This window comes from Bufo gargarizans, chromosome 8, assembly GCF_014858855.1.
Source record: "Bufo gargarizans isolate SCDJY-AF-19 chromosome 8, ASM1485885v1, whole genome shotgun sequence".
NCBI classification, from domain to species: domain Eukaryota; kingdom Metazoa; phylum Chordata; class Amphibia; order Anura; family Bufonidae; genus Bufo; species Bufo gargarizans.
Window position 1 is genome coordinate 151,677,966 of NC_058087.1, and position 26,693 is coordinate 151,704,658.

Here is a 26,693-nt window from a genome sequence, read left to right on the forward strand (position 1 = left end):
ACGTCTCATTTTAATGAAGATGCAAAAAGGGTGCTGCTATCTCAATAAGGAACTCAAGGCATCTCTTCCCTAAGTTTATCGACGGCATATTAAGCAACTCGTTTCAGGACTGGACTCATCCCTTCCTTACTACATTTCGTGTGTGTACTACCTGATGAAGGGACTAGTCCAGTCCTGAAACGTGTTGTTTTATACACAGTCAATAAAAATATGGAAGAGATGTCAGGTCCTGATTTCTTCATTGGGATAGCAGCACCGGTACGAGATTCCCTTTTTGCATCTTCATTTTGATCATGTTTCCATACACTACTCCAGCGTAACCAGCAGGCTGCAGTGGTTCCCTAAGTTGTTTTCAAGGCCTTTTGGGCTGTTGTGTGCTTTTACCCCCTCCCAAGCGTCACCAAATGATATTGCTGTATGTGCACTGTGTTTTTTTTTTTTATCAGATAGTCATAGGTCTTGTTTTGACAATCTAACCTTAAAGATTGAGATTGTGGTGCAAGCCATGATCCACCCAGAAATAGGGCAAGTTGAAGTGGGAGCTGCATATACAGCCCTCACAGCTGATCAGGGTTCAACTCTAAAGCTATCTCCGGCTGTATAGCAGTTAGCACCCTGGTCTTGTTTTAAAGGCATACCTCTCAAAAGTCTTGCTTGTTTTTTTTTTCATCACTGCCCTACAAATAGGACTGCCCTACGAAAGGGATGATTCTATGCAGTTGGAAGGTGTCATTTCTGTGAACTGTTGGGACTTAAAATTTCCCATCATTTGAATCTTAAATGTTAGGAGGTATAATAATAAGACAATGCTTCTCAAACGTGCAGATATGTATTGATATTTTAAAAAATAGACTACTATGCCATTAGAGGAGTTGTCTATCACTTGGTGATCGGCACGGGTCTGACACCCCACATCCATAAGGATAAGCTGGTCTCTGTAGCTCAGTTGATGGAAGTCGGTGCTGAAGCTGAACAGCACCAGCAACATTGTAGCAGCAGGAGTTTGCTACTACAGTGCGGCTCACATGGAAGTCAATAGGATCAGCACTGTGGTGGCAACCCTTCACTGCTACAATGTCAACGTGTTGTGCAGCTACGGCGCTGACTTCCGTAGACGAACCTAGATAGACTAGCAAATAGGCGGGAGTGTGGGGTGTCAAACCCCTGATGATCACCTAGTTTTGTCTATCCTGAGGATAGGCCATCACTTAAAAACCCTGGACAACCCCTATAAAGTTTATTAATTTCCTCATTGGAGGCTCTATTAGTTCCCTCCATTGAATATTGACTTATATGACCTAAAAAAAATTACTAGGGGAGTGCAACAAACATCTTTACGCTGTTCTGCTGTCTTATCAAAATATAGTTGCATGAGGAATCATTATTTGAAATAGCATGATATGTATATGACTACTTATTTCCTGTAGGAATTCAGGTGGATACAGCATGGAACAATACACAACTTTTCCATTCAGTTAAAGCACACCATATACTTTAAACAAAAATAGAATAATTTTATTTTCCTTGTGTTTTGGCATTCCTATGTGAAAACCTTTTATTCTTAAATCATATTTTCTCCATATATTTCCAGAATCTGTTGGTGCTAATTTGGAGGCTTCTTTAATCTTTACACCATCCTCCTTCATTCCACGTTCTGCAATGGCCAACTTTACCATGCATACATTGGGACGGGCAGTTAATATAATGGAGGTGAGTTAAAATATATATCCTTCTTGTACAGTTTAAATTAAAAATGCCTATTGTGCAATGATTCCATTTTTGTTGTTGGTAAAAGACAGGACAGATATTAGACAAAACCTAATACTCACCATCCCAAACCCCCTCCTTTCCAGTACCCCCTTTGTTTTTTTGACTGAAGCAGTGACATGCCCATAGAAAGCATGTAACCACAGCAGCCAAACACTGTCTTCGGCTGTCTCGGGTAGTATTTAAGCCAGTGATTGGCTGCAGCGGTCATGTGCGGTATGCTGGCAAGTTATCACAGCAGCCAAAAACCTGATGTCATGGCTGCAGTGGTGGAGGGGTCAGGAAGGTGAGTATAAGTTTTTTTTATTCTAATAACTTCCCTGCACTTTAAAGGCTATGTACACCTTCGAGGGCAATTGTTTTATTATTGCATTGTACTCATTTTGAGCTAAAAATATATTTTTAAATTGGTCTTTATTAAAAATATGACTTCCTTTTTTCTGTACAGGGCTGAGATGCTCTAGAACCATCCTTTGAATTGTCTGTCTTTTGTCAGACCAGGAGCAGACAGACTCCTTATCTCTTCTCTCTGACCTCCTAAACACTCATTATAGCTCAGTTCTTACCTTACTGATAAGAATGTGGTTTAAAAGTGTTTATGACCTCTCAGGAGTTTAGAGATAAGGTTTATTAGATGACCAGCACAAAGTGAAAGTACCAGTTACACAGCTAGGAAAACAGTAAACCTTTTGTGACAGAACAGCTCAATATTTTTTAATAAAGGTCAGTTAAAAAATTATTTTTAGCCAAAAATGAGTAACATTCAACCACCAAAAAATATTTGCCTCCAAAGGTGTACATAGCCTTTAAAAATAAATAAATAAATAACTTGGACAACCCCTTTAGCCTTTAGTTAAAGACCTATCTAATTAGAACTGAACTAGGCTATTCTGTTTAATGACTGTTGTGAAATTAAAATAAGATGGGCAATCTGAAATGTAATGGATAATTATTTTAACACTTAAAATAATCAAGCAAAAACATATTTACTTGATATGTATTATTGTATTCAGAATTATCACCTATTAATTTAAAAATGTAATTATGCTATATGTACTTAAAGAGGATCTGTCACCATACCAAGTTCACAATACAGACCAGCTACATTTTAAATAGATCTTTTAGACCTGATGAGGCTGTTGCACTTACTTTGGAAACCCATGTCAGGATGGCTGTATGATCCTTTTTGATATTAAAATGAGCATTTTATGAACTAGAGCGTGAGACAGCCATTTAAACACCTGTTAGACAAGTCTTTCCATAACAGGTCAACTCAGAAAATTAAAGGGAACCTGTCACCGGGATTTTGTGTATAGAGCTGAGGACATAGGTTGCTAGCTGGCTGCTAGCACATCCGCAATATCCAGTCCCCATAGCTCTGTGTGCTTTTATTGTGTAAAAAAAACAATTTGTTATATATGCAAATTAACCGGAGATGAGTCATGTCCCTCAGATGATTCCAGCGTGAAGGAGCCCAGCACCGCCCCGCATCCTCAGAATCTCCTCCTTGCTCCCAGACGTCAGAAAGCTAGAGCGCCGTAATCTCGCGATGCGCGAGCTAGCGCATGCAAAGTGTCCTCATAGTGTTCCTTCCCTGTGCTGGCATCAGCCTCAGGGAAGGAACAGCGCATGCGCTAGCTCGCACATCGCGAGATTACGGCGCTTTGGCTTTCTGACGTCGGGGAGCAAGGAGTAGATTCTGAGGATACGGGGCGGTGCTGCGCTCCTTCACGCTGGACTCATCTCAGGGACATGACTCATTTCAGGTTAATTTGCATATATATCAAATCGGTTTTTTTTACACAATAAAAGCACACAGAGCTATGGGGACTGGGTATTGTGGATGTGCTAGCGGCGATCTAGCAACCCATGTCCTCAGCTCTATACACAAAATCCCAATCACAGGTTCCCTTTAAATGGTGAGCCTGCAAACTTTATCTATTTTGATATACATTATGCATGCAAATCTGCAATATATCACATCATCCATTAACAGTTTAGCCTCATCTGTTATTATCTACTATTAACACTGAACCTTGTTCATAGTTTGCATAGGAAATTGATGGTGGCCATATCTACTTTAATGTTCTATTTTAGCTTGGAATTCGCTTAGAAAATGCAGAAGACCTTCTCAAGTCAATGTTGGGTCGTCACTCTTCAACATTAAATGAAATTCTTGTGGAAAAAGATGAGGAAGACAAGAAGTTTTCTTCTGAACCACCCATTGAGACTGTAACATCACCTACTGATAAGAAGCCTACATCTAAGAGGTACAACCCTGGGGAACTGAATGAAAAAAAGTCTGATCAGCAAAAAGTCAAGAAATCCAAGCACAGCTGTCCAAGTGGAAAGTACAACAAACTAAATGAGCTGCAGCAGAAGGTAATAAAGTGTTACATCCTAGTCCAACCCAAACAGACCTTTCACCCTTGTCTGTCAAAAAGGGCAGATGCCAAAAGCCCACCATTGCGCACCGCATGTCATAGTCCCAGGGGTTATCGCTCAAGCTAAATGCAGCTGCAAGTTGACTCATGTGTAAAATATTTTCTATATAATTTATTGTGACTTTATATACATTATATCCCAACTATTATACAAAGAACACAAAATAAGAACATAGAAACATAGAGGCCATGACGTTTGTGGCTGAACGGGTATTACGGTTTCAGAAAGGCTGCAGCAAACTGCATAGTCACATAGTTGATAGGGTTAACAAATCTTACCATGTTCAACCAGAGGAAGACAGAAGTCCCCTATGGGGTGATCACCAGTTACTCCATACTTGGGAAAAATGATTTCCTGACTTCAAATATTGAAAGCCGAATAATTCTTGGATCAATGCCCCATTTCCACAAATCTGGTGCCTATAAAACATGTTATATTATTACTTTCAAGAAAGACTTCTGGGCCCTTCTCGAACTTGTTCAATGGAGGAACCATCATAACATCATGCAAGATAGGGTTCTATAGTCACACAGCTCTTGCAGTACTTTGGTTAAATATTAAAGGGGTTTGGTCCATCTCAGACATTAATGGCATATAGGTAGGTGCAGGTCCCACACTCATGCTCACTTATGCACAGTGTGCTCTTAATTCACTGCTACAGGAGCACACTAAGTCCCATAGTGGTGAATGGAGAGCGTTCCATGCATGCCACCTTTCCATTCACCACTATGAGACTGCTGTAAATTGCTGAGCCAGCCCTCGACTATTTTCGGAATACTCATAGCGATGAATGGAGGGTGGCTGCGCATGCATGGCTGCTCCTTGTTTACTTCAGGCGTCCTGTAATGGAGATAGGTGTGGGTCCCATGTGTCAGAGACAATAAGTCACACGATACATAGGGCGCAACTACACTGCTACATGTGTCGCACGACATTGATGTCGCACCAATGTCGCGTGGCAATTTTTATAATAATAGTCTATGGTGTTGCACTGCGACATGTTACATGCTGCGACGTGACAGTCGCAGAAAAATCCATAGCCTATCATTATAAAAATTGTTGAGACAAAATGTCGCGCAACACGTCATCGTGTAGCCCTAGCATTAAAGGGGCAGGGCGCTGTGGAGGTCACTGTTAAAGGGGCGGGCACTTTAACAGTGAGTGCACATAAAATCAGCAGTAGAGATTTGGCCCAGATTTATCAGTCCTGTCTAATTTGTAGACAGTCTTAAATTGCAACAAATGCATCCTAGTGTCTGATGCTGAACGATTCTGGTGTATCTTTAGACTGTCTAGTATATATTACATGTTTGTTGGTTTTGTTTTATACCATGTCCTGGAAATTTGCCTGAATATGGAGGTCACTGTTAAAGGGGCGGACACTGTGGAGGTCACTGTTAAGGGAGCGGGGTGCTGTGGAGGTCACTGTTAAGGCAGCAGGGTACTGTGAGGTCACTGTTAGGGCAGCGGAGATCACTGTTAAGGGGGTGGGCCCCTGAGCAGGTCACTGTCAAGGGAGTGGGGTGCTGTGAAACTCACAGTTAAAGGGGCGGGCTGCTGTTAATGTCTAAGTTAAGGGGATGGGCTGCTGTGGAGGTCCCATTATAAAGTGGCGGGACACTGTGGGGGTTCAGTGTTAAGGGGTGGGGGACTGTGGAGGTCACTGTTAAGGGGGCGGGTGCTGTAGAGGTCACTGTTATGGGGGATACTGTCGATATCTTTTAACGACACACACAAGCATTAAATTAAATAGATGAAATATACCCATGCGAAGACGGGTCCTTCTGCTAGTATATTTATAATGAAGGATACAAGTTTACATTATTAAAATGTTATTAATTGCCTTTTCCATTTGTATCTGGAAGTTTACCCAAGGAAAGAGTGACAAAAAAGAGCTAAGATGTGGGCTAAGCATGAAGATCTTTGGGAATGAGCTCATCTTCCTGGATTATGAGGGAGTCAGAGATACAGTGAAGCAACACTCCTTGAGCCTGGCTGGACTTGCAGTAAAACTCCTTAAGGTATGATCATTAGCGTAAGGCTACTTTGACACTAGCGCCAGCCTTCTCCGGCAGGCTGTTCAAATTTTAAAGATATTTTATTATATTCTACTTGAGATCTACTGACTCTGACTGTAACAATACAAATCTAAGGCTAGTTTCACACTAGCGGCAGCCTTCTCCGGCAGGCTGTTCCGGCGGGTGAACAGCCTGCCGGATCCGTGCTGATGCTAATGCACGAGCGCCCCCCCGGAGGCCGGCTCCGACCCCATTGACTACAGCATGATAAACATGCCGAGAGGCGGGTGGATTAAAACTACGACATGTCGTAGTTTTATTCCGGACGCCTCTCGGCATGTTTGCCGTGCTGCCGCCGGAACCCCGGCCCACCCCCTTTATAGTCAATGGAGCCGGAGCATACCTCCGGCGGCACACGTGCACTAGTATATAATAAAATATCTTTAAAATGTATTTTAGGAATAAAAGATTTTCTTAGTTCTTTCCTATGGATGTGTCACATGACCTGTGAACCAATGGCAAAGTCACAAAGTTTTGGAATATCTATAGGTCCTTTAATATGATCAGCAATGAATCTTAGTAGTTGAGTCTATGGCATTAAAACTATTAAAAACCATAAATTATATATATGTAATGGTAAAAGATTTATGGGACAATCTGACTAATTGTTATCAACAATTCTCTAAACATTAAAATTTGGGTTCTTGGATTTTTACTACATAATAAAATATTCTGAAAAATATGATATTGTTTAGAGTGAAGAAAAACTCAGGTAAGGCTGGGTTCACACCTGAGGCGGAGGTTTTGACAGATTCTGGCATATAGCACCATTTTATTCGGCAAGATGCTGGACACGCAGTGAATCCCATTATAGAGAATGGGATCTGTTGGGTGCCAGTAGTGTCTGGCATATGCTAGAATTGGTGGTTTTGGTAATCTGTTCCTATGCATGAACAGAATAGATTAAGACATGGCTCTCTAATGAATACAATTTGAACAGCTGTCTAGTACAAATTCTTGCTGGAGCTGCCAAAATTGTTTGATTGCCCTTTATTTCCTTATCTTTCGTGAGTGCACATAAAATCAGCAGTAGAGATTTGGCCCAGATTTATCAGTCCTGTCTAATTTGTAGACAGTCTTAAATTGCAACAAATGTATTCTAGTGTCTGATAGTGTTGAGCGCGAATATTCGAATTGCGAATATTTTTCGCGAATATCGCAATTTCAAGATTTCGCGAATATTTAGAATATCGTTCTATATATTCGCGAAATCGAATATTCGTTTTTTTTTTCATTGTTATATTTTTTTCTTTCCCACTTCCCTAAGTTGTTCTTACCTGTCCTTTGGATTCCTGGCTTCCTGGCTGCTCCAGTCAGTGCCCGTTGCCGCTTCTTAGCACTGCTATATTCCATATTAACTAAATTACAATCTATATGTGTATTTTACGAAATTTCGTAATATTGCTCTAACTTCGTCTTTTAGAATATTCGTAATATTGCTCTTATCCCGTCTTTTAGAATATTCGTATCGTAATATTCTAAAAGATGAAATTAGAGCAATAGTAAGAATATACGCAAAGTTGAAATTGCGATGCGATTAATATAACTCGAAGTAATCGCATGGCGATTTCGACTTAGCACTGCTATATTCCATATCCTGGAATATAGCAGTGCTAACTTAGCAATGCTATATTCAATATAGCAGTGCTAAGTTAGCACTGCTATATTCCATGATATGGAATATAGCAGTGCTAAGTCGAAATCGCCATGCGATTACTTCGAGCTATATTAATCGCATCGCAATTTCAACTTTGCGTATATTCTTACTATTGCTCTAATTTATTCTTTTAGAATATTACGATACGAATAGGGATGAGCGAACTCGAACTGTATAGTTCGGGTTCGTACCGAATTTTGGGGTGTCCGTGACACGGACCCGAACCCGGACATTTTCGTAAAAGTCCGGGTTCGGGTTCGGTGTTCGTCGCTTTCTTCGCGCTTTTGTGACGCTTTCTTGGCGCTTTTTGAAAGGCTGCAAAGCAGCCAATCAACAAGCGTCATACTACTTGCCCCAAGAGGCCATCACAGCCATGCCTACTATTGGCATGGCTGTGATTGGCCAGAGCACCATGTGACCCAGCCTCTATTTAAGCTGGAGTCACATAGCGCCGCCCGTCACTCTGCTCTGATTAGCGTAGGGAGAGGTTGCGGCTGCGACAGTAGGGCGAGATTAGGCAGATTAACTCCTCCAAAGGACTTGATTAACTGATCGATCTGCAGCTGTGGATCATTGAGCTGCTGATCCTCAATTGCTCACTGTTTTTAGGCTGCACAGACCGTTTGTCAGTCTCATTTTTCTGGGGTGATCGGCGGCCATTTTGTGTCTTGTGGTGCGCCAGCACAAGCTGCGACCAAGTGCATTTAACCCTCAATGGTGTGGTTGTTTTTTGGCTAAAGCCTACATCAGGGTGAAGCTGTCACACCAAGTGCATTTAACCAGCAATAGTCTGTTCATTTTTTGGCCATATACAAAATCAGGGGCAAGCTGCGCCTGTCACCAAGTGCATTTAACCCTCAATGGTGTGGTTGTTTTTTGGCTAAAGCCTACATCAGGGTGAAGCTGTCACACCAAGTGCATTTAACCAGCAATAGTCTGTTCATTTTTTGGCCATATACAAAATCAGGGGCAAGCTGCGCCTGTCACCAAGTGCATTTAACCCTCAATGGTGTGGTTGTTTTTTGGCTAAAGCCTACATCAGGGTGAAGCTGTCACACCAAGTGCATTTAACCAGCAATAGTCTGTTCCTTTTTTGGCCATATACAAAATCAGGGGCAAGCTGCGCCTGTCACCAAGTGCATTTAACCCTCAATGGTGTGGTTGTTTTTTGGCTAAAGCCTACATCAGGGTGAAGCTGTCACACCAAGTGCATTTAACCAGCAATAGTCTGTTCATTTTTTGGCCATATCCCAGTCTAATTCTGTCACTAAATCCATACCGGTCACCCAGCGCCTAAATACTAGGCCTCAAATTTATATCCAGCTAAATCTGTCCCTAGTGCTGTAGCTGGGCGAGTTATTTAGTGTCCGTTCAAGCACATTTCTTGTTCTGGGTTGAAATACAATTCCCAATTTAGCAATTTCATAATTTAGTGGTTCCTGCTATATCAGAGCTATTTGAAATCTATCCCAAAAAGGGTATATAATATTGAAGGTGCACATTGGGTCATTCAGAATAACTTCACACACACCCGCTACTGTGTATTTCCAAGTCTAATTCTGTCACTAAACCCATACCTGTCACCCAGCGCCTAAATACTAGGCCTCAAATTTAAATCCCTCTAAATCTCTCGTTACCCACCGCTGTACTGTTGTTGCTGGGCAAGATATTTAGTGTCCGTCAAAGCACATTTTTTGTTCTGGGTTGAAGTACAATTCCCAATTTAGCAATTTCATAATTTAGTGGTTTCTGCTATATCAGAGCTATTTGAAATCTATCCCTAAAAGGGTATATAATATTGAAGGTGCACATAGGGTCATTCAGAATAACTTCACACACACGCTTCTGTGCATTTCCAAGTCTAATTCTGTCACTAAATCCATACCGGTGACCCAGCGCCTAAATACTAGGCCTCAAATTTAAATCCCTCTAAATCTCTCGTTACCCACCACTGTACTGTTGTTGCTGGGCAAGATATTTAGTGTCCGTCAAAGCACATTTTTTGTTCTGGGTTGAAGTACAATTCCCAATTTAGCAATTTCATAATTTAGTGGTTTCTGCTATATCAGAGCTATTTGAAATCTATCCCTAAAAGGGTATATAATATTGAAGGTGCACATAGGGTCATTCAGAATAACTTCACACACACGCTTCTGTGCATTTCCAAGTCTAATTCTGTCACTAAATCCATACCGGTGACCCAGCGCCTAAATACTAGGCCTCAAATTTAAATCCCTCTAAATCTCTCGTTACCCACCACTGTACTGTTGTTGCTGGGCAAGATATTTAGTGTCCGTCAAAGCACATTTTTTGTTCTGGGTTGAAGTACAATTCCCAATTTAGCAATTTCATAATTTAGTGGTTCCTGCTATATCAGAGCTATTTGAAATCTATCCCAAAAAGGGTATATAATATTGAAGGTGCACATTGGGTCATTCAGAATAACTTCACACACACCCGCTACTGTGTATTTCCAAGTCTAATTCTGTCACTAAACCCATACCTGTCACCCAGCGCCTAAATACTAGGCCTCAAATTTAAATCCCTCTAAATCTCTCGTTACCCACCGCTGTACTGTTGTTGCTGGGCAAGATATTTAGTGTCCGTCAAAGCACATTTTTTGTTCTGGGTTGAAGTACAATTCCCAATTTAGCAATTTCATAATTTAGTGGTTTCTGCTATATCAGAGCTATTTGAAATCTATCCCTAAAAGGGTATATAATATTGAAGGTGCACATAGGGTCATTCAGAATAACTTCACACACACGCTTCTGTGCATTTCCAAGTCTAATTCTGTCACTAAATCCATACCGGTGACCCAGCGCCTAAATACTAGGCCTCAAATTTAAATCCCTCTAAATCTCTCGTTACCCACCGCTGTACTGTTGTTGCTGGGCAAGATATTTAGTGTCCGTCAAAGCACATTTTTTGTTCTGGGTTGAAGTACAATTCCCAATTTAGCAATTTCATAATTTAGTGGTTCCTGCTATATCAGAGCTATTTGAAATCTATCCCAAAAAGGGTATATAATATTGAAGGTGCACATTGGGTCATTCAGAATAACTTCACACACACCCGCTACTGTGTATTTCCAAGTCTAATTCTGTCACTAAACCCATACCTGTCACCCAGCGCCTAAATACTAGGCCTCAAATTTAAATCCCTCTAAATCTCTCGTTACCCACCGCTGTACTGTTGTTGCTGGGCAAGATATTTAGTGTCCGTCAAAGCACATTTTTTGTTCTGGGTTGAAGTACAATTCCCAATTTAGCAATTTCATAATTTAGTGGTTTCTGCTATATCAGAGCTATTTGAAATCTATCCCTAAAAGGGTATATAATATTGAAGGTGCACATAGGGTCATTCAGAATAACTTCACACACACGCTTCTGTGCATTTCCAAGTCTAATTCTGTCACTAAATCCATACCGGTGACCCAGCGCCTAAATACTAGGCCTCAAATTTAAATCCCTCTAAATCTCTCGTTACCCACCACTGTACTGTTGTTGCTGGGCAAGATATTTAGTGTCCGTCAAAGCACATTTTTTGTTCTGGGTTGAAGTACAATTCCCAATTTAGCAATTTCATAATTTAGTGGTTCCTGCTATATCAGAGCTATTTGAAATCTATCCCAAAAAGGGTATATAATATTGAAGGTGCACATTGGGTCATTCAGAATAACTTCACACACACCCGCTACTGTGTATTTCCAAGTCTAATTCTGTCACTAAACCCATACCTGTCACCCAGCGCCTAAATACTAGGCCTCAAATTTAAATCCCTCTAAATCTCTCGTTACCCACCGCTGTACTGTTGTTGCTGGGCAAGATATTTAGTGTCCGTCAAAGCACATTTTTTGTTCTGGGTTGAAGTACAATTCCCAATTTAGCAATTTCATAATTTAGTGGTTTCTGCTATATCAGAGCTATTTGAAATCTATCCCTAAAAGGGTATATAATATTGAAGGTGCACATAGGGTCATTCAGAATAACTTCACACACACGCTTCTGTGCATTTCCAAGTCTAATTCTGTCACTAAATCCATACCGGTGACCCAGCGCCTAAATACTAGGCCTCAAATTTAAATCCCTCTAAATCTCTCGTTACCCACCGCTGTACTGTTGTTGCTGGGCAAGATATTTAGTGTCCGTCAAAGCACATTTTTTGTTCTGGGTTGAAGTACAATTCCCAATTTAGCAATTTCATAATTTAGTGGTTCCTGCTATATCAGAGCTATTTGAAATCTATCCCAAAAAGGGTATATAATATTGAAGGTGCACATTGGGTCATTCAGAATAACTTCACACACACCCGCTACTGTGTATTTCCAAGTCTAATTCTGTCACTAAACCCATACCTGTCACCCAGCGCCTAAATACTAGGCCTCAAATTTAAATCCCTCTAAATCTCTCGTTACCGCTGTACTGTTGTAGCTGGGAAAGTTATTTAGTGCCCGTCAAAGCACATTTTTTGTTCTGGGTTGAAGTACAATTCCCAATTTAGCAATTTCATAATTTAGTGGTTCCTGCTATATCAGAGCTATTTGAAATCTATCCCAAAAAGGGTATATAATATTCAAGGTGCACATTGGGTCATTCAGAATAACTTCACACACACGCTTCTGTGCATTTCCAAGTCTAATTCTGTCACTAAATCCATACCGGTCACCCAGCGCCTAAATACTAGGCCTCAAATTTAAATCCCTCTAAATCTCTCGTTACCGCTGTACTGTTGTAGCTGGGAAAGTTATTTAGTGCCCGTCAAAGCACATTTTTTGTTCTGGGTTGAAGTACAATTCCCAATTTAGCAATTTCATAATTTAGTGGTTCCTGCTATATCAGAGCTATTTGAAATCTATCCCAAAAAGGGTATATAATATTCAAGGTGCACATTGGGTCATTCAGAATAACTTCACACACACGCTTCTGTGCATTTCCAAGTCTAATTCTGTCACTAAATCCATACCGGTCACCCAGCGCCTAAATACTAGGCCTCAAATTTATATCCCGCTGAATTTGAATACAATACATTGGGCCAAATAATATATTTGTTGTTGTGGTGAACCATAACAATGAGAAAAACATCTAGTAAGGGACGCGGACGTGGACATGGTCGTGGTGGTGTTAGTGGACCCTCTGGTGCTGGGAGAGGACGTGGCCGTTCTGCCACATCCACACGTCCTAGTGTACCAACTACCTCAGGTCCCAGTAGCCGCCAGAATTTACAGCGATATATGGTGGGGCCCAATGCCGTTCTAAGGATGGTAAGGCCTGAGCAGGTACAGGCATTAGTCAATTGGGTGGCCGACAGTGGATCCAGCACGTTCACATTATCTCCCACCCAGTCTTCTGCAGAAAGCGCACAGATGGCGCCTGAAAACCAACCCCATCAGTCTGTCACATCACCCCCATGCATACCAGGGAAACTGTCTCAGCCTCAAGTTATGCAGCAGTCTCTTATGCTGTTTGAAGACTCCGCTGGCAGGGTTTCCCAAGGGCATCCACCTAGCCCTTCCCCAGCGGTGAAAGACATAGAATGCACTGACGCACAACCACTTATGTTTCCTGATGATGAGGACATGGGAATACCACCTCAGCATGTCTCTGATGATGACGAAACACAGGTGCCAACTGCTGCGTCTTTCTGCAGTGTGCAGACTGAACAGGAGGTCAGGGATCAAGACTGGGTGGAAGACGATGCAGGGGACGATGAGGTCCTAGACCCCACATGGAATGAAGGTCGTGCCACTGACTTTCACAGTTCGGAGGAAGAGGCAGTGGTGAGACCGAGCCAACAGCGTAGCAAAAGAGGGAGCAGTGGGCAAAAGCAGAACACCCGCCGCCAAGAGACTCCGCCTGCTACTGACCGCCGCCATCTGGGACCGAGCACCCCAAAGGCAGCTTCAAGGAGTTCCCTGGCATGGCACTTCTTCAAACAATGTGCTGACGACAAGACCCGAGTGGTTTGCACGCTGTGCCATCAGAGCCTGAAGCGAGGCATTAACGTTCTGAACCTGAGCACAACCTGCATGACCAGGCACCTGCATGCAAAGCATGAACTGCAGTGGAGTAAACACCTTAAAACCAAGGAAGTCACTCAGGCTCCCCCTGCTACCTCTTCTGCTGCTGCCGCCTCGGCCTATTCTGCTGCTGCCGCCTCGGCCTCTTCCTCCGCCTCTGGAGGAACGTTGGCACCTGCCGCCCAGCAAACAGGGGATGTACCACCAACACCACCACCACCACCTCCGTCACTAAGCGTCTCAACCATGTCACACGCCAGCGTTCAGCTCTCCATCTCACAAACATTTGATAGAAAGCGTAAATTCCCACCTAGCCACCCTCGATCCCTGGCCCTGAATGCCAGCATTTCTAAACTACTGGCCTATGAAATGCTGTCATTTAGGCTGGTGGACACAGACAGCTTCAAACAGCTCATGTCGCTTGCTGTCCCACAGTATGTTGTTCCCAGCCGGCACTACTTCTCCAAGAGAGCCGTGCCTTCCCTGCACAACCAAGTATCCGATAAAATCAAGTGTGCACTGCGCAACGCCATCTGTAGCAAGGTCCACCTAACCACAGATACGTGGACCAGTAAGCACGGCCAGGGACGCTATATCTCCCTAACTGCACACTGGGTAAATGTAGTGGCAGCTGGGCCCCAGGCGGAGAGCTGTTTGGCGCACGTCCTGCCGCCGCCAAGGATCGCAGGGCAACATTCTTTGCCTCCTGTTGCCACCTCCTCCTTCTCGGCTTCCTCCTCCTCTTCTTCCACCTGCTCATCCAGTCAGCCACACACCTTCACCACCAACTTCAGCACAGCCCGGGGTAAACGTCAGCAGGCCATTCTGAAACTCATATGTTTGGGGGACAGGCCCCACACCGCACAGGAGTTGTGGCGGGGTATTGAACAACAGACCGACGAGTGGTTGCTGCCGGTGAGCCTCAAGCCCGGCCTGGTGGTGTGTGATAATGGGCGAAATCTCGTTGCAGCTCTGGGACTAGCCAATTTGACGCACATCCCTTGCTTGGCGCATGTGCTGAATTTGGTGGTGCAGAAGTTCATTCACAACTACCCCGACATGTCAGAGCTGCTGCATAAAGTGCGGGCCGTCTGTTCGCGCTTCCGGCGTTCACATCCTGCCGCTGCTCGCCTGTCTGCGCTACAGCGTAACTTCGGCCTTCCCGCTCACCGCCTCATATGCGACGTGCCCACCAGGTGGAACTCCACCTTGCACATGCTGGACAGACTGTGCGAGCAGCAGCAGGCCATAGTGGAGTTTCAGCTGCAGCACGCACGGGTCAGTCGCACTACAGAACAGCACCACTTCACCACCAATGACTGGGCCTCCATGCGAGACCTGTGTGCCCTGTTGCGCTGTTTCGAGTACTCCACCAACATGGCCAGTGGCGATGACACCGTTATCAGCGTTACAATACCACTTCTATGTCTCCTTGAGAAAACACTTAGGGCGATGATGGAACAGGAGGTGGCCCAGGAGGAGGAGGAGGAGGAGGAAGAGGGGTCATTTTTAGCACTTTCAGGCCAGTCTCTTCGAAGTGACTCAGAGGGAGGTTTTTTGCAACAGCAGAGGCCAGGTACAAATGTGGCCAGCCAGGGCCCACTACTGGAGGACGAGGAGGACGAGGATGAGGAGGAGGTGGAGGAGGATGAGGATGAAGCATGGTCACAGCGGGGTGGCACCCAACGCAGCTCGGGTCCATCACTGGTGCGTGGCTGGGGGGAAAGGCAGGACGATGACGATACGCCTCCCACAGAGGACAGCTTGTCCTTACCCCTGGGCAGCCTGGCACACATGAGCGACTACATGCTGCAGTGCCTGCGCAACGACAGCAGAGTTGCCCACATTTTAACCTGTGCGGACTACTGGGTTGCCACCCTGCTGGATCCACGCTACAAAGACAATGTGCCCACCTTACTTCCTGCACTGGAGCGTGATAGGAAGATGCGCGAGTACAAGCGCACGTTGGTAGACGCGCTACTGAGAGCATTCCCAAATGTCACAGGGGAACAAGTGGAAGCCCAAGGCCAAGGCAGAGGAGGAGCAAGAGGTCGCCAAGGCAGCTGTGTCACGGCCAGCTCCTCTGAGGGCAGGGTTAGCATGGCAGAGATGTGGAAAACTTTTGTCAACACGCCACAGCTAACTGCACCACCACCTGATACGCAACGTGTTAGCAGGAGGCAACATTTCACTAACATGGTGGAACAGTACGTGTGCACACCCCTCCACGTACTGACTGATGGTTCGGCCCCATTCAACTTCTGGGTCTCTAAATTGTCCACGTGGCCAGAGCTAGCCTTTTATGCCTTGGAGGTGCTGGCCTGCCCGGCAGCCAGCGTTTTGTCTGAACGTGTATTCAGCACGGCAGGGGGCGTCATTACAGACAAACGCAGCCGCCTGTCTACAGCCAATGTGGACAAGCTGACGTTCATAAAAATGAACCAGGCATGGATCCCACAGGACCTGTCCGTCCCTTGTCCAGATTAGACATTAACTACCTCCCCATAACCATATATTATTGGACTCCAGGGCACTTCCTCATTCAATCCTATTTTTATTTTCATTTTACCATTATATTGCGATGCTACCCAAAGTTGAATGAACCTCTCCTCTGCCTGTGTGCTAGGCCTAAATATATGCCAATGGACTGTTGCAGTGGTGGCTGACATGAAGCCTGATTCTCTGCTATGACATGCAGACTAATTCTCTGCTGACATGAAGCCAGATTGTCTGTTACGGGACCTCTCTCCTCTGCCTGGGTGCTGGGCCTAAATTTATGACAATGGACTGTTGCAGTGGTGGCTGACGTGAAGCCTGATTCTCTGCTATGACATGCAGACTGATTCTCTGCTGACATGAAGCCAGATCGTCTGTTACGGGACCTCTCTGCTCTGCCTGTGTGCTAGGCCTAAATATATGCCAATGGACTGTTGCAGTGGTGGGTGACGTGAAGCCTCATTCTCTGCTATGACATGCAGACTGATTCTCTGCTGACATGAAGCCAGATTGTCTGTTACGGGACCTCTCTGCTCTGCCTGTGTGCTAGGCCTAAATATATGCCAATGGACTGTTGCAGTGGTGGGTGACGTGAAGCCTCATTCTCTGCTATGACATGCAGACTGATTCTCTGCTGTCATGAAGCCAGATTGTCTGTTACGGGACCTCTCTGCTCTGCCTGTGTGCTAGGCCTAAATATATGCCAATGGACTGTTGCAGTGGTGGGTGACGTGAAGCCTCATTCTCTGCTATGACATGCAGACTGATTCTCTGCTGACATGAAGCCAGATTGTCTGTTACGGGACCTCTCTGCTCTGCCTGTGTGCTAGGCCTAAATATATGCCAATGGACTGTTGCAGTGGTGGGTGACGTGAAGCCTCATTCTCTGCTATGACATGCAGACTGATTCTCTGCTGTCATGAAGCCAGATTGTCTGTTACGGGACCTCTCTGCTCTGCCTGTGTGCTAGGCCTAAATATATGCCAATGGACTGTTGCAGTGGTGGGTGACGTGAAGCCTCATTCTCTGCTATGACATGCAGACTAATTCTCTGCTGACATGAAGACAGATTCTCTGTTACGGGACCTCTCTCCTCTGCCTGTGTGTGTGCTGGGCCTAAATATATGCCAATGGACTGTTGCAGTGGTGGCTGACGTGAAGCCTCATTCTCTGCTATGACATGCAGACTGATTCTCTGCTGACATGAAGCCAGATTCTCTGTTACGGGACCTCTCTCCTCTGCCTGTGTGTGTGCTGGGCCTAAATATATGCCAATGGACTGTTGCAGTGGTGGCTGACGTGAAGCCTCATTCTCTGCTATGACATGCAGACTGATTCTCTGCTGACATGAAGCCAGATTCTCTGTTACGGGACCTCTCTCCTCTGCCTGTGTGTGTGCTGGGCCTAAATATATGCCAATGGACTGTTGCAGTGGTGGCTGACGTGAAGCCTCATTCTCTGCTATGACATGCAGACTGATTCTCTGCTGACATGAAGCCAGATTCTCTGTTACGGGACCTCTCTCCTCTGCCTGTGTGTGTGCTGGGCCTAAATATATGCCAATGGACTGTTGCAGTGGTGGCTGACGTGAAGCCTCATTCTCTGCTATGACATGCAGACTGATTCTCTGCTGACATGAAGCCAGATTCTCTGTTACGGGACCTCTCTCCTCTGCCTGTGTGTGTGCTGGGCCTAAATATATGCCAATGGACTGTTGCAGTGGTGGCTGACGTGAAGCCTCATTCTCTGCTATGACATGCAGACTGATTCTCTGCTGACATGAAGCCAGATTCTCTGTTACGGGACCTCTCTCCTCTGCCTGTGTGCTAGGCCTAAATATATGCCAATGGACTGTTGCAGTGGTGGCTGACGTGAAGCCTCATTCTCTGCTATGACATGCAGACTAATTCTCTGCTGACATGAAGACAGATTCTCTGTTACGGGACCTCTCTCCTCTGCCTGGGTGCCGGGGCCTAAATATCTGAGAATGGACTGTTGCCAGTGGTGGGTGACGGGAAGCCAGATTCTCTGCTATGGAACCTCTCTCCAATTGATTTTGGTTAATTTTTATTTATTTAATTTTTATTTTAATTAATTTCCCTATCCACATTTGTTTGCAGGGGATTTACCTACATGTTGCTGCCTTTTGCAGCCCTCTAGCCCTTTCCTGGGCTGTTTTACAGCCGTTTTAGTGCCGAAAAGTTCGGGTCCCCATTGACTTCAATGGGGTTCGGGTTCGGGACGAAGTTCGGATCGGGTTCGGATCCCGAACCCGAACATTTCCGGGATGTTCGGCCGAACTTCTCGAACCCGAACATCCAGGTGTTCGCTCAACTCTAGATACGAATATTCTAAAAGACGGGATAAGAGCAATATTACGAATATTCAAAAAGACGAAGTTGGAGCAATATTACGAAATTTCGTAAAATACACATATAGATTGTAATTTAGCTAATATACTGCTATAGTAATTTTTTTACTAGTGTACATATTTTACAAAACTTAAGTTCAGAAGAGGCCAAAAAAATATAGGGATTATAGCACTATATTAGCTAAATTACAATCTATATGTGTATTTTACGAAATTTCGTAATATTGCTCTAACTTCGTCTTTTAGAATATTCGTAATATTCTAAAAGACGAAGTTAGAGCAATATTCCGAAATTTCGTAAAATACACATATTAGCCTAGCCATAGTCAATTAGTCATAGGAACGTTGCCTTATACCAGGAGTAGGCAACCTCCGGCTCCCAGCTGTTGTGAAACTACAATTCCCAGCATGCTCCATTCATTTCTATGAGAGTTCTTAGAAGAGCAGAGCAAGTATGCATACTGGGAGTTTTAGTTTCACAACAGCTGGGAGCCGGAGGTTGCCTACCCCTGCCTTATACTATCAAAGAAAAAATTCGCAATACGTGATTGAATAAATCGCATATTATTCGCGATAATTGGAATAATATGCGAATATTCGATTTCGACGAATATAACACGAATATTCAATCGAATATTCGCGAAATATCGCGAAATCGAATATGGCACCTCCCGCTCATCACTAGTGTCTGATGCTGAATGATTCAGGTGCATCTTTAGACTGTCTAGTTAGTATACATTACATATTTGTTGGTTTTGTTTACACCATGTCCTGGAAATTTGCCTGAATGTACTAAAAACAAGCAAATTCCACAAAAAAAAAAAACAACTGAAAATTTCGAGAATGTTGTACAAATTCATTCATTCTTTTTGGTGCACCTGAATACAAAATGTGTCTAAAATGAGATACATCAAAATTTCAATGCAAACAACGATACTAGAAAAATAGCACACTTAGCATAGTAAACGTGGTCCATTGCTTCATACCGGTAGCCTGTTCTCAGGATAGGCCACCAATAGTAAATCAGAGGGGGACTGACTCTTGGCACCCTTACCAATCAGTTTTTGAAGGGGTTGAGTTATTTGTGCAAGTGCTGCAGCCTCGTCATTGTATAGATAGGGCCGTCCACATGCATACCTTCTACTTAGCATTGGCGGCCTGGGTTGTGCGAGTGCTGCAGCCTCGTCATTGTTTAGATAGGGCCGTCCACCTTCATGCCTTCTACTTAGCATTGGTGGCCTGAAGCCTCGTCATTGTTTAGATAGGGCTGTCCACCTTCATGCCTTCAACTTAGCATTGGCGGCCTGGGTTGTGCGAGTCCTGCAGCCTCGTCATTGTTTAGATAGGGCCGTCCACCTTCATGCCTTCAACTTAGCACTGGCGGCCTGGGTTGTGCGAGTCCTGCAGCCTCATCATTGTTTAGATAGGGCCATTCACCTTCATGCCTTATATTTAGCATTTGTGGCCTGGGTTGTGTGAGTCCTGCAACGTCGTAATTGTTTAGATAGTGCCATCCACCTGCATGCCTACTACTTTCATTCAAGAGAACAGGACAAAGCTGTAGTAGCCTGCACTGCCTCTACTAAGCAGACAGCAAGCCATAGCCCCTTCAACCAACTGATGAAGTTGGATGCTCATTGCGAATGCGCCAGCCCTGTGAGGGGCTTCTCTAGTACAGCAGGCAGTGGCAGTGGACTGGAAGAACGGCCAGAGTGCCCATTCAAATTAGGCTCACAGAGGCTGCTCCCCCAGTTCAAGAGGACCAGAAGATACAGCTGTAGCTCTATGGATCTGACTTTGGTTGAAATAGTAGGGGCTTTGCAGAGTAGATGGGGCCATATGATTAACATGGGTAACAACTAAACAGGGCCAAATGGTCATTATTGTAGCCAAATGGTAATTACAGAATGCTTTATCACAATTGTAATTGATTGAGATCAACATGCTAAATCCTGGACAACTCCTTTAAGGGATGGAAAAATACAGGATTTTTATTCTAAAGGGCTGTTATTTGTTACAGGGCCAAGAAGTTCATTACACAAGAAGGCTAACCCTCGCAGCAGACAGCGTTATATTTCCAGCAATTTCTGGGTTTCCAGTTCAGCTTGCAATTAATGCCTCGGCTTCAACCAGCATCAAGATCAGAGGAAATATGGACTTGAAGCAGCAAACAAATTTTTTCATAAATGGATATATTAAGCCAAGGTATGAAAACTAAGTATAAACAGAGCACGCTTAGTGCCAAAGATATGACTGCAGGGGCTGCAAAGGTTGCTCTGCCATCTGGGCCATGCAGCATGAGGGGGACCAAAAGATAGACATACTTTGCCCCTATGTAAATATCATTATTATACAGTATAGACCAAAAGTCTGGACACACCTTCTCATTCAAAGAGTTTTCTTTATTTTCATGACTATGAAAATTGTAGATTCACACTGAAGGCATCAAAACTATGAATTAACACATGTGGAATTATATACATAACAAAAAAATGTGAAACAACTGAAAATATGTCATATTCTAGATTCTTTAAAGTAGCCACCTTTTGCTTTGATTACTGCTTTGCACACTCTTGGCATTCTCTTGATGAGCTTCAAGAGGTAGTCACCTGAAATGGTTTTCACTTCACAGGTGTGCCCTGTCAGGTTTAATAAGTGGGATTTCTTGCCTTATAAATGGGGTTGGGACCATCAGTTGCGTTGTGGAGAAGTCAGGTGGATACACAGCTGATAGTCCTACTGAATAGACTGTTAGAATTTGTATTATGGCAAGAAAAAAGCAGCTAAGTAAAGAAAAACGAGTGGCCATCATTACTTTAAGAAATGAAGGTCAGTCAGTCTCAAAAATTGGGAAAACTTTAAAAGTGTCCCCAAGTGCAGTCACAAAAACCATCAAGCATTACAAAGAAACTAGCTCACATGCGGACCGCCCCAGGAAAGGAAGACCAAGAGTCACCTCTGCTGCGGAGGATAAGTTCATCCGAGTCACCAGCCTCACAAATCGCAAAGAACACAAGGAATGGACATAAGACCAGTGGAAATCTGTGCTTTGGTCTGATGAGTCCAAATTTGAGATCTTTGGTTCCAACCACCGTGTCTTTGTGCGACGCAGAAAAGGTGAACGGATGGACTCTACATGCCTGGTTCCCACCGTGAAGCATGGAGGAGGAGGTGTGATGGTGTGGGGGTGCTTTGCTGGTGACACTGTTGGGGATTTATTCAAAATTGAAGGCATACTGAACCAGCATGGTAACCACAGCATCTTGCAGCGGCATGCTATTCCATCCGGTTTGCGTTTAGTTGGACCATCATTTATTTTTCAACAGGACAATGACCCCAAACACACCTCCAGGCTGTGTAAGGGCTATTTGACCATGAAGGAGAGTGATGGGGTGCTGCGCCAGATGATCTGGCCTCCACAGTCACCGGACCTGAACCCAATCGAGATGGTTTGGGGTGAGCTGGACCGCAGAGTGAAGGCAAAAGGGCCTTCAAGACTGTTGGAAGACCATTTCAGGTGACTACCTCTTGAAGCTCATCAAGAGAATGCCAAGAGTGTGCAAAGCAGTAATCAAAGCAAAAGGTGGCTACTTTGAAGAACCTAGAATATGACATATTTTCAGTTGTTTCACACTTTTTTGTTATGTATATAATTCCACATGTGTTAATTCATAGTTTTGATGCCTTCAGTGTGAAGCTACAATTTTCATAGTCATGAAAATATAGAAAACTCTTTGAATGAGAAGGTGTGTCCAAACTTTTGGTCTGTACTGTATATGCACCTAGTGCTGCAGTATTTAAGGGGGTTCTACAGATTTTACCCAAGAGTTTCAAGTTACCCCAGCGTTTACAAGGGTTATCCCATGATTAAAGCATCAATAACATTTGGCCATTAAATTACTTGGAGTTCGAATTTTTAGCAGTTTTCCTCTGTGCAAAGTGAATATCTAGTTTATCATCATTTATCTATCAGACATTGATAAATGCAAACAGAAAGTAGAGAAGAAATTGCTTCCTAACCGTCTCATATGCACTCAGAAGCAGCCCCAAGATCATGAAAACATTACAGAGAAGTACTGATCTGTATAGTTGTGAATAAAGCACTTAGGAAGTTTATATCTCAGCCCATGTAGTTTCAGCAGTCTGCATGTCTGCGTTTGCTCATGCTATGATCCTCCTGTGGAGCTGGTCGGTCTTGGATGGGTTTAAGACATTTTTCAAAGTGAAAAGCAATTAGCAAGGGGGAGTGAACAGTTAATAACATGAGAACTGGACATTTCTCACTGATAAGACATATTGCAAAGTTTCTTCTGTGAAAAGTTATTGATTATTTAATGTAAAAAATTAAAATCAGATATCATATTGTGCATGGCAGTCTCTTTCTAACAAACCTAGAACCAGCCCTGTACCTCACATGGATCCAGAGATCTCCCCCATTTATTGCTTCAATTGCTATACTTGTTTATCTTCAGGCTGGCAGCTCAGGGGGCGTGTCCTTTCTGCTGTTGCACTCTCCTGTAACTTTGCCAGCTTTTAACAGTAGATGCAGCTGGTGGTTGATAAAGAATGGAACTGAGCATGTGCGTCCACCTCAGTGATGTTACTGGGGTGGACAGAGAAATAAGGAAAAACAGCAGGTGGCTTCTACCTCACAGTTTTTTTTCCCTTCCTCTGGATCAACTTGCAGGATAACAGGCCGAACTGGATGGACAAATGTCTTTTTTCGGCCTTATGTGCTATGTTGCTATGTTACACAGATAGCATCCCATTGAATAGCCTAGGACTATACTACATTTTTAATTACATGCAATTAAAAAAGTATTCACATCCAGGTGCGGTTTGAAAAAAGTATAATATTTTTCATGGGACAACCCCTTTAATGTGCATCTAATATCCGAGCAGGCAGTGTTTTTTTTTATACATGTTTTTAATGGGATTGTCTATTTTCAGAAAGAGACTTTTTACATGCCTCTGTGTTTCTGGGATTGCACCTCTCCAACCCCTGTTGGGCCTGCATCACTCATATGTCGTTCATTGTTCACATAACTACTGCAGCCAATTACTGGCTTCAGCAGTCCCAAAGCATTCACGCACACAAAACAGCTGGGGCCTGTGAATGACTGCAGCTGTCACACAAACAACACATGACATGACAGCTGCAGGCCGGAGAAGCAGACTTAGTATATATATATATATATATATATATATATATATAGACTATATATGTTCTCAGTAATGAAAATAAAGGCTGTGGTGTGAACTATTTTCTGGTCCAACACTTTAAAGCCAAATCGTAAGAATTTTGAATTGTTTTCCTTTAACAGTGCTTCCCTTCAGCTGTCTGCTCATATGGGAATTACCGGAGCAGTGGGAAAGATTGGGCTGAAATGGGTAACTGGTATAAAAACCATGAGCAGCTTGGATGGGGGTATTCATATGAGGCGTGGGCAGGATCTCAAGGTTTTCCTGAACACACATGAAGAATCTATGGAAATACTAGACTACAGGTGAGGTTTCTGACGTCTTAACTATCTAAAGTTGTAGAGTGTTGTGTTAAGTATATGAATTCTTCTGTATTACAGAAAAACCTTAAAGACAATGGCCCAGACTTAATAATGTATCTGCGCCTAGAATCTGCCTAAAAAAGGTTGAGATTTGGTGCAACTGGGTTTACTCAGTTTTTTCTGACTTGCTCGAAAAGGGGGCAGGGCTTTGAAGATAGCATGTGTCTTCATGTGAAAGGGGCATGGCCTAATATGCCGAATTTTGAGCCAAAATAGTGCCACAATTCTAGGTGAAAATTATTTCCCAAAGTATTAAAGGCTATGTAGACCTTTAGGTTATTTTTGCATTGTACTCATTTTGAGCTACAAATCATTTTTTCAATTGGTCTTTATTAAAAATGTTGACTCCCTGTCTCTGTGCAGCTTTGAGTTTATCTAGTAGCAGGATCTGTATTTTCTCTCTGCTCTTGCTCCTTATCTGTGATCTCTGACCTCTTAAACACTCATTTTAGCTAAATTCTTATCTTACTGATAAGAATGTGGTTTAAATAAGTGTTTATGACCCTTTTTAGAGATAAGGTTTATTAGATGACCTGCACAAAGTGTAAGTACCAGTCACGCAGATAGACAAACAGTTAAATCTTTGTGACAGAACAGCTCAATTTTTTTTTTTATAAAGACCAGCAGAAAAATGAAATTTTAGTCCAAAACGAGTAAAATGCAATCATAAAAAAATTGGCTCCAAAGTTGTACATAGTCTTCAAGATTTAGACAAAAGAGTCTATTCTTGCACCACATTTCTCATCCTGTCTGAGCCCCTGTGATAAATCTGGTGCAGGTCTAGACATAATGGGAGTCAGCTATCAAGACCAGTGTTTCCTGTGCCACTGTAGAATGATGAGGTGCATGCCTCATCATAAACTAAGTGCATCCTCTGCCAGTCTGTGTGCTGGACTGAAATCTACTCCAGCTCGAGTTGGCATAGATTTCAGTCAGTTACACTGGCTTTCTGGCATACTTGATGTTAAATGTGCTGGGGTTGATGGACCTGCGTACCCCAATCCATGCTCCCACCACACCCCCTTTTTGGAAAGGGGCGAGGGTGGCGTAAAAAGACTGATTGTGCCTCATTTTAGGCTAATGGCATTTAAAAAGCCACAAACCAATGGTTTGTGGCTGCCTTTTTTACATCAGAAATCTGGCATAGGGCTTTTTAATTGACCCCCAATGTCTACATTTTACACTATCTACAGGATTAGTAACTCTGCCCCAGTGACTCTATTGGGGTCAGTGACCAAATCCTAAATCAGAAGTGTTGCGGTGAAATCAGTTTGCTCTGGCACCAACACTTCTGTAGTGTAGTGGAGAGGTTTGCACTCAATCTATGAGAATACAGAGAAGTCATCTGCTGCAGAAACTCAAAAATTAACTTCGAGAATGTGAAACGTCTTTCACCGATAAAAATGAGAAATTCAAATAATCAAACAAGGCTGCAGTGTTAGTATTACAGTGACTTTGATTCCTGGTGTTAGGTGACATTTGGGTTTGATTATGGACATTAGTTAAGTTAACCCTGGCGATAATTACAACAGTGACATCTACAGGCCACTTGTATGTACTACAGTTTTATGTGTTTTGAATGTTCCCCATGTAGAATGAATACATTTCTTGCTAAAACATAAGTGGATCATAGATAGATCATGGAGACATAGTAAAGCCTTTCCTAAAAGTCAGGATACCCTATTTTTTTGAATTTGTGATTCAGAGTTTCGGCCTTGCAACTTAATCATTGAGGGCATCCTATGATGATCTCGTAGACAGTGGCCAAAGAAAAGGTTTCATCATTTACAAGCCGCTTATCCTTTTGGACAGTTTTTATTCATAAGATGTGAGATACTACTGTGGGGATATATACCTGTATCCTGTCCTTACTACATCCCCCATTCTCTTCAATGTCACAGTTTGACCAGACATATCATATCTCTGCTTAACATAAAACCAAGAAAGTGAATCAAGGTCTTGGAAATGACATCATTCCTTTGGTTTAGTTTTGCCACTGATATACTAGCTACAAACATGAATAAATAGGGTTAAACGCATGTTTTACATGTCATTGGCTAGCTGCTATTTGCCATAGGCCTATATGTACCAGTGCTTTGATTTTGAACCTACAAATGTTGATTTACTTATTCTTTCTATCAGCTCCCAGTTGTATCTTATGACGTCAGATGTTCTGGAAAAAATCAAAAGTCCCAGAGGTCAGGCTGAAAGAAAATCTTGCATGAATGAGGATGGTAAGGTCACAGATCAGCAATCCACATTAAAGTCTGATTCCCTTTAAAATGTAATATAAAAT

At 43.3% G+C, this 26,693-nt stretch overlaps 1 protein-coding gene across 1 annotated transcript in view; it reads left to right on the forward strand.

Moving 5' to 3' along the window:
• Positions 1-26,693, forward strand: part of LOC122945455 (vitellogenin) — a 178,468-nt gene that overhangs the window by 122,130 nt on the left and 29,645 nt on the right. The window contains exons 14-19 of the mRNA XM_044304523.1: positions 1,592-1,710; positions 3,865-4,149; positions 6,078-6,233; positions 20,854-21,038; positions 24,158-24,340; positions 26,540-26,631. Coding sequence (XP_044160458.1) covers positions 1,592-1,710; positions 3,865-4,149; positions 6,078-6,233; positions 20,854-21,038; positions 24,158-24,340; positions 26,540-26,631 — 1,020 coding nt within the window. The remainder of the gene's footprint in view (positions 1-1,591; positions 1,711-3,864; positions 4,150-6,077; positions 6,234-20,853; positions 21,039-24,157; positions 24,341-26,539; positions 26,632-26,693) is intronic.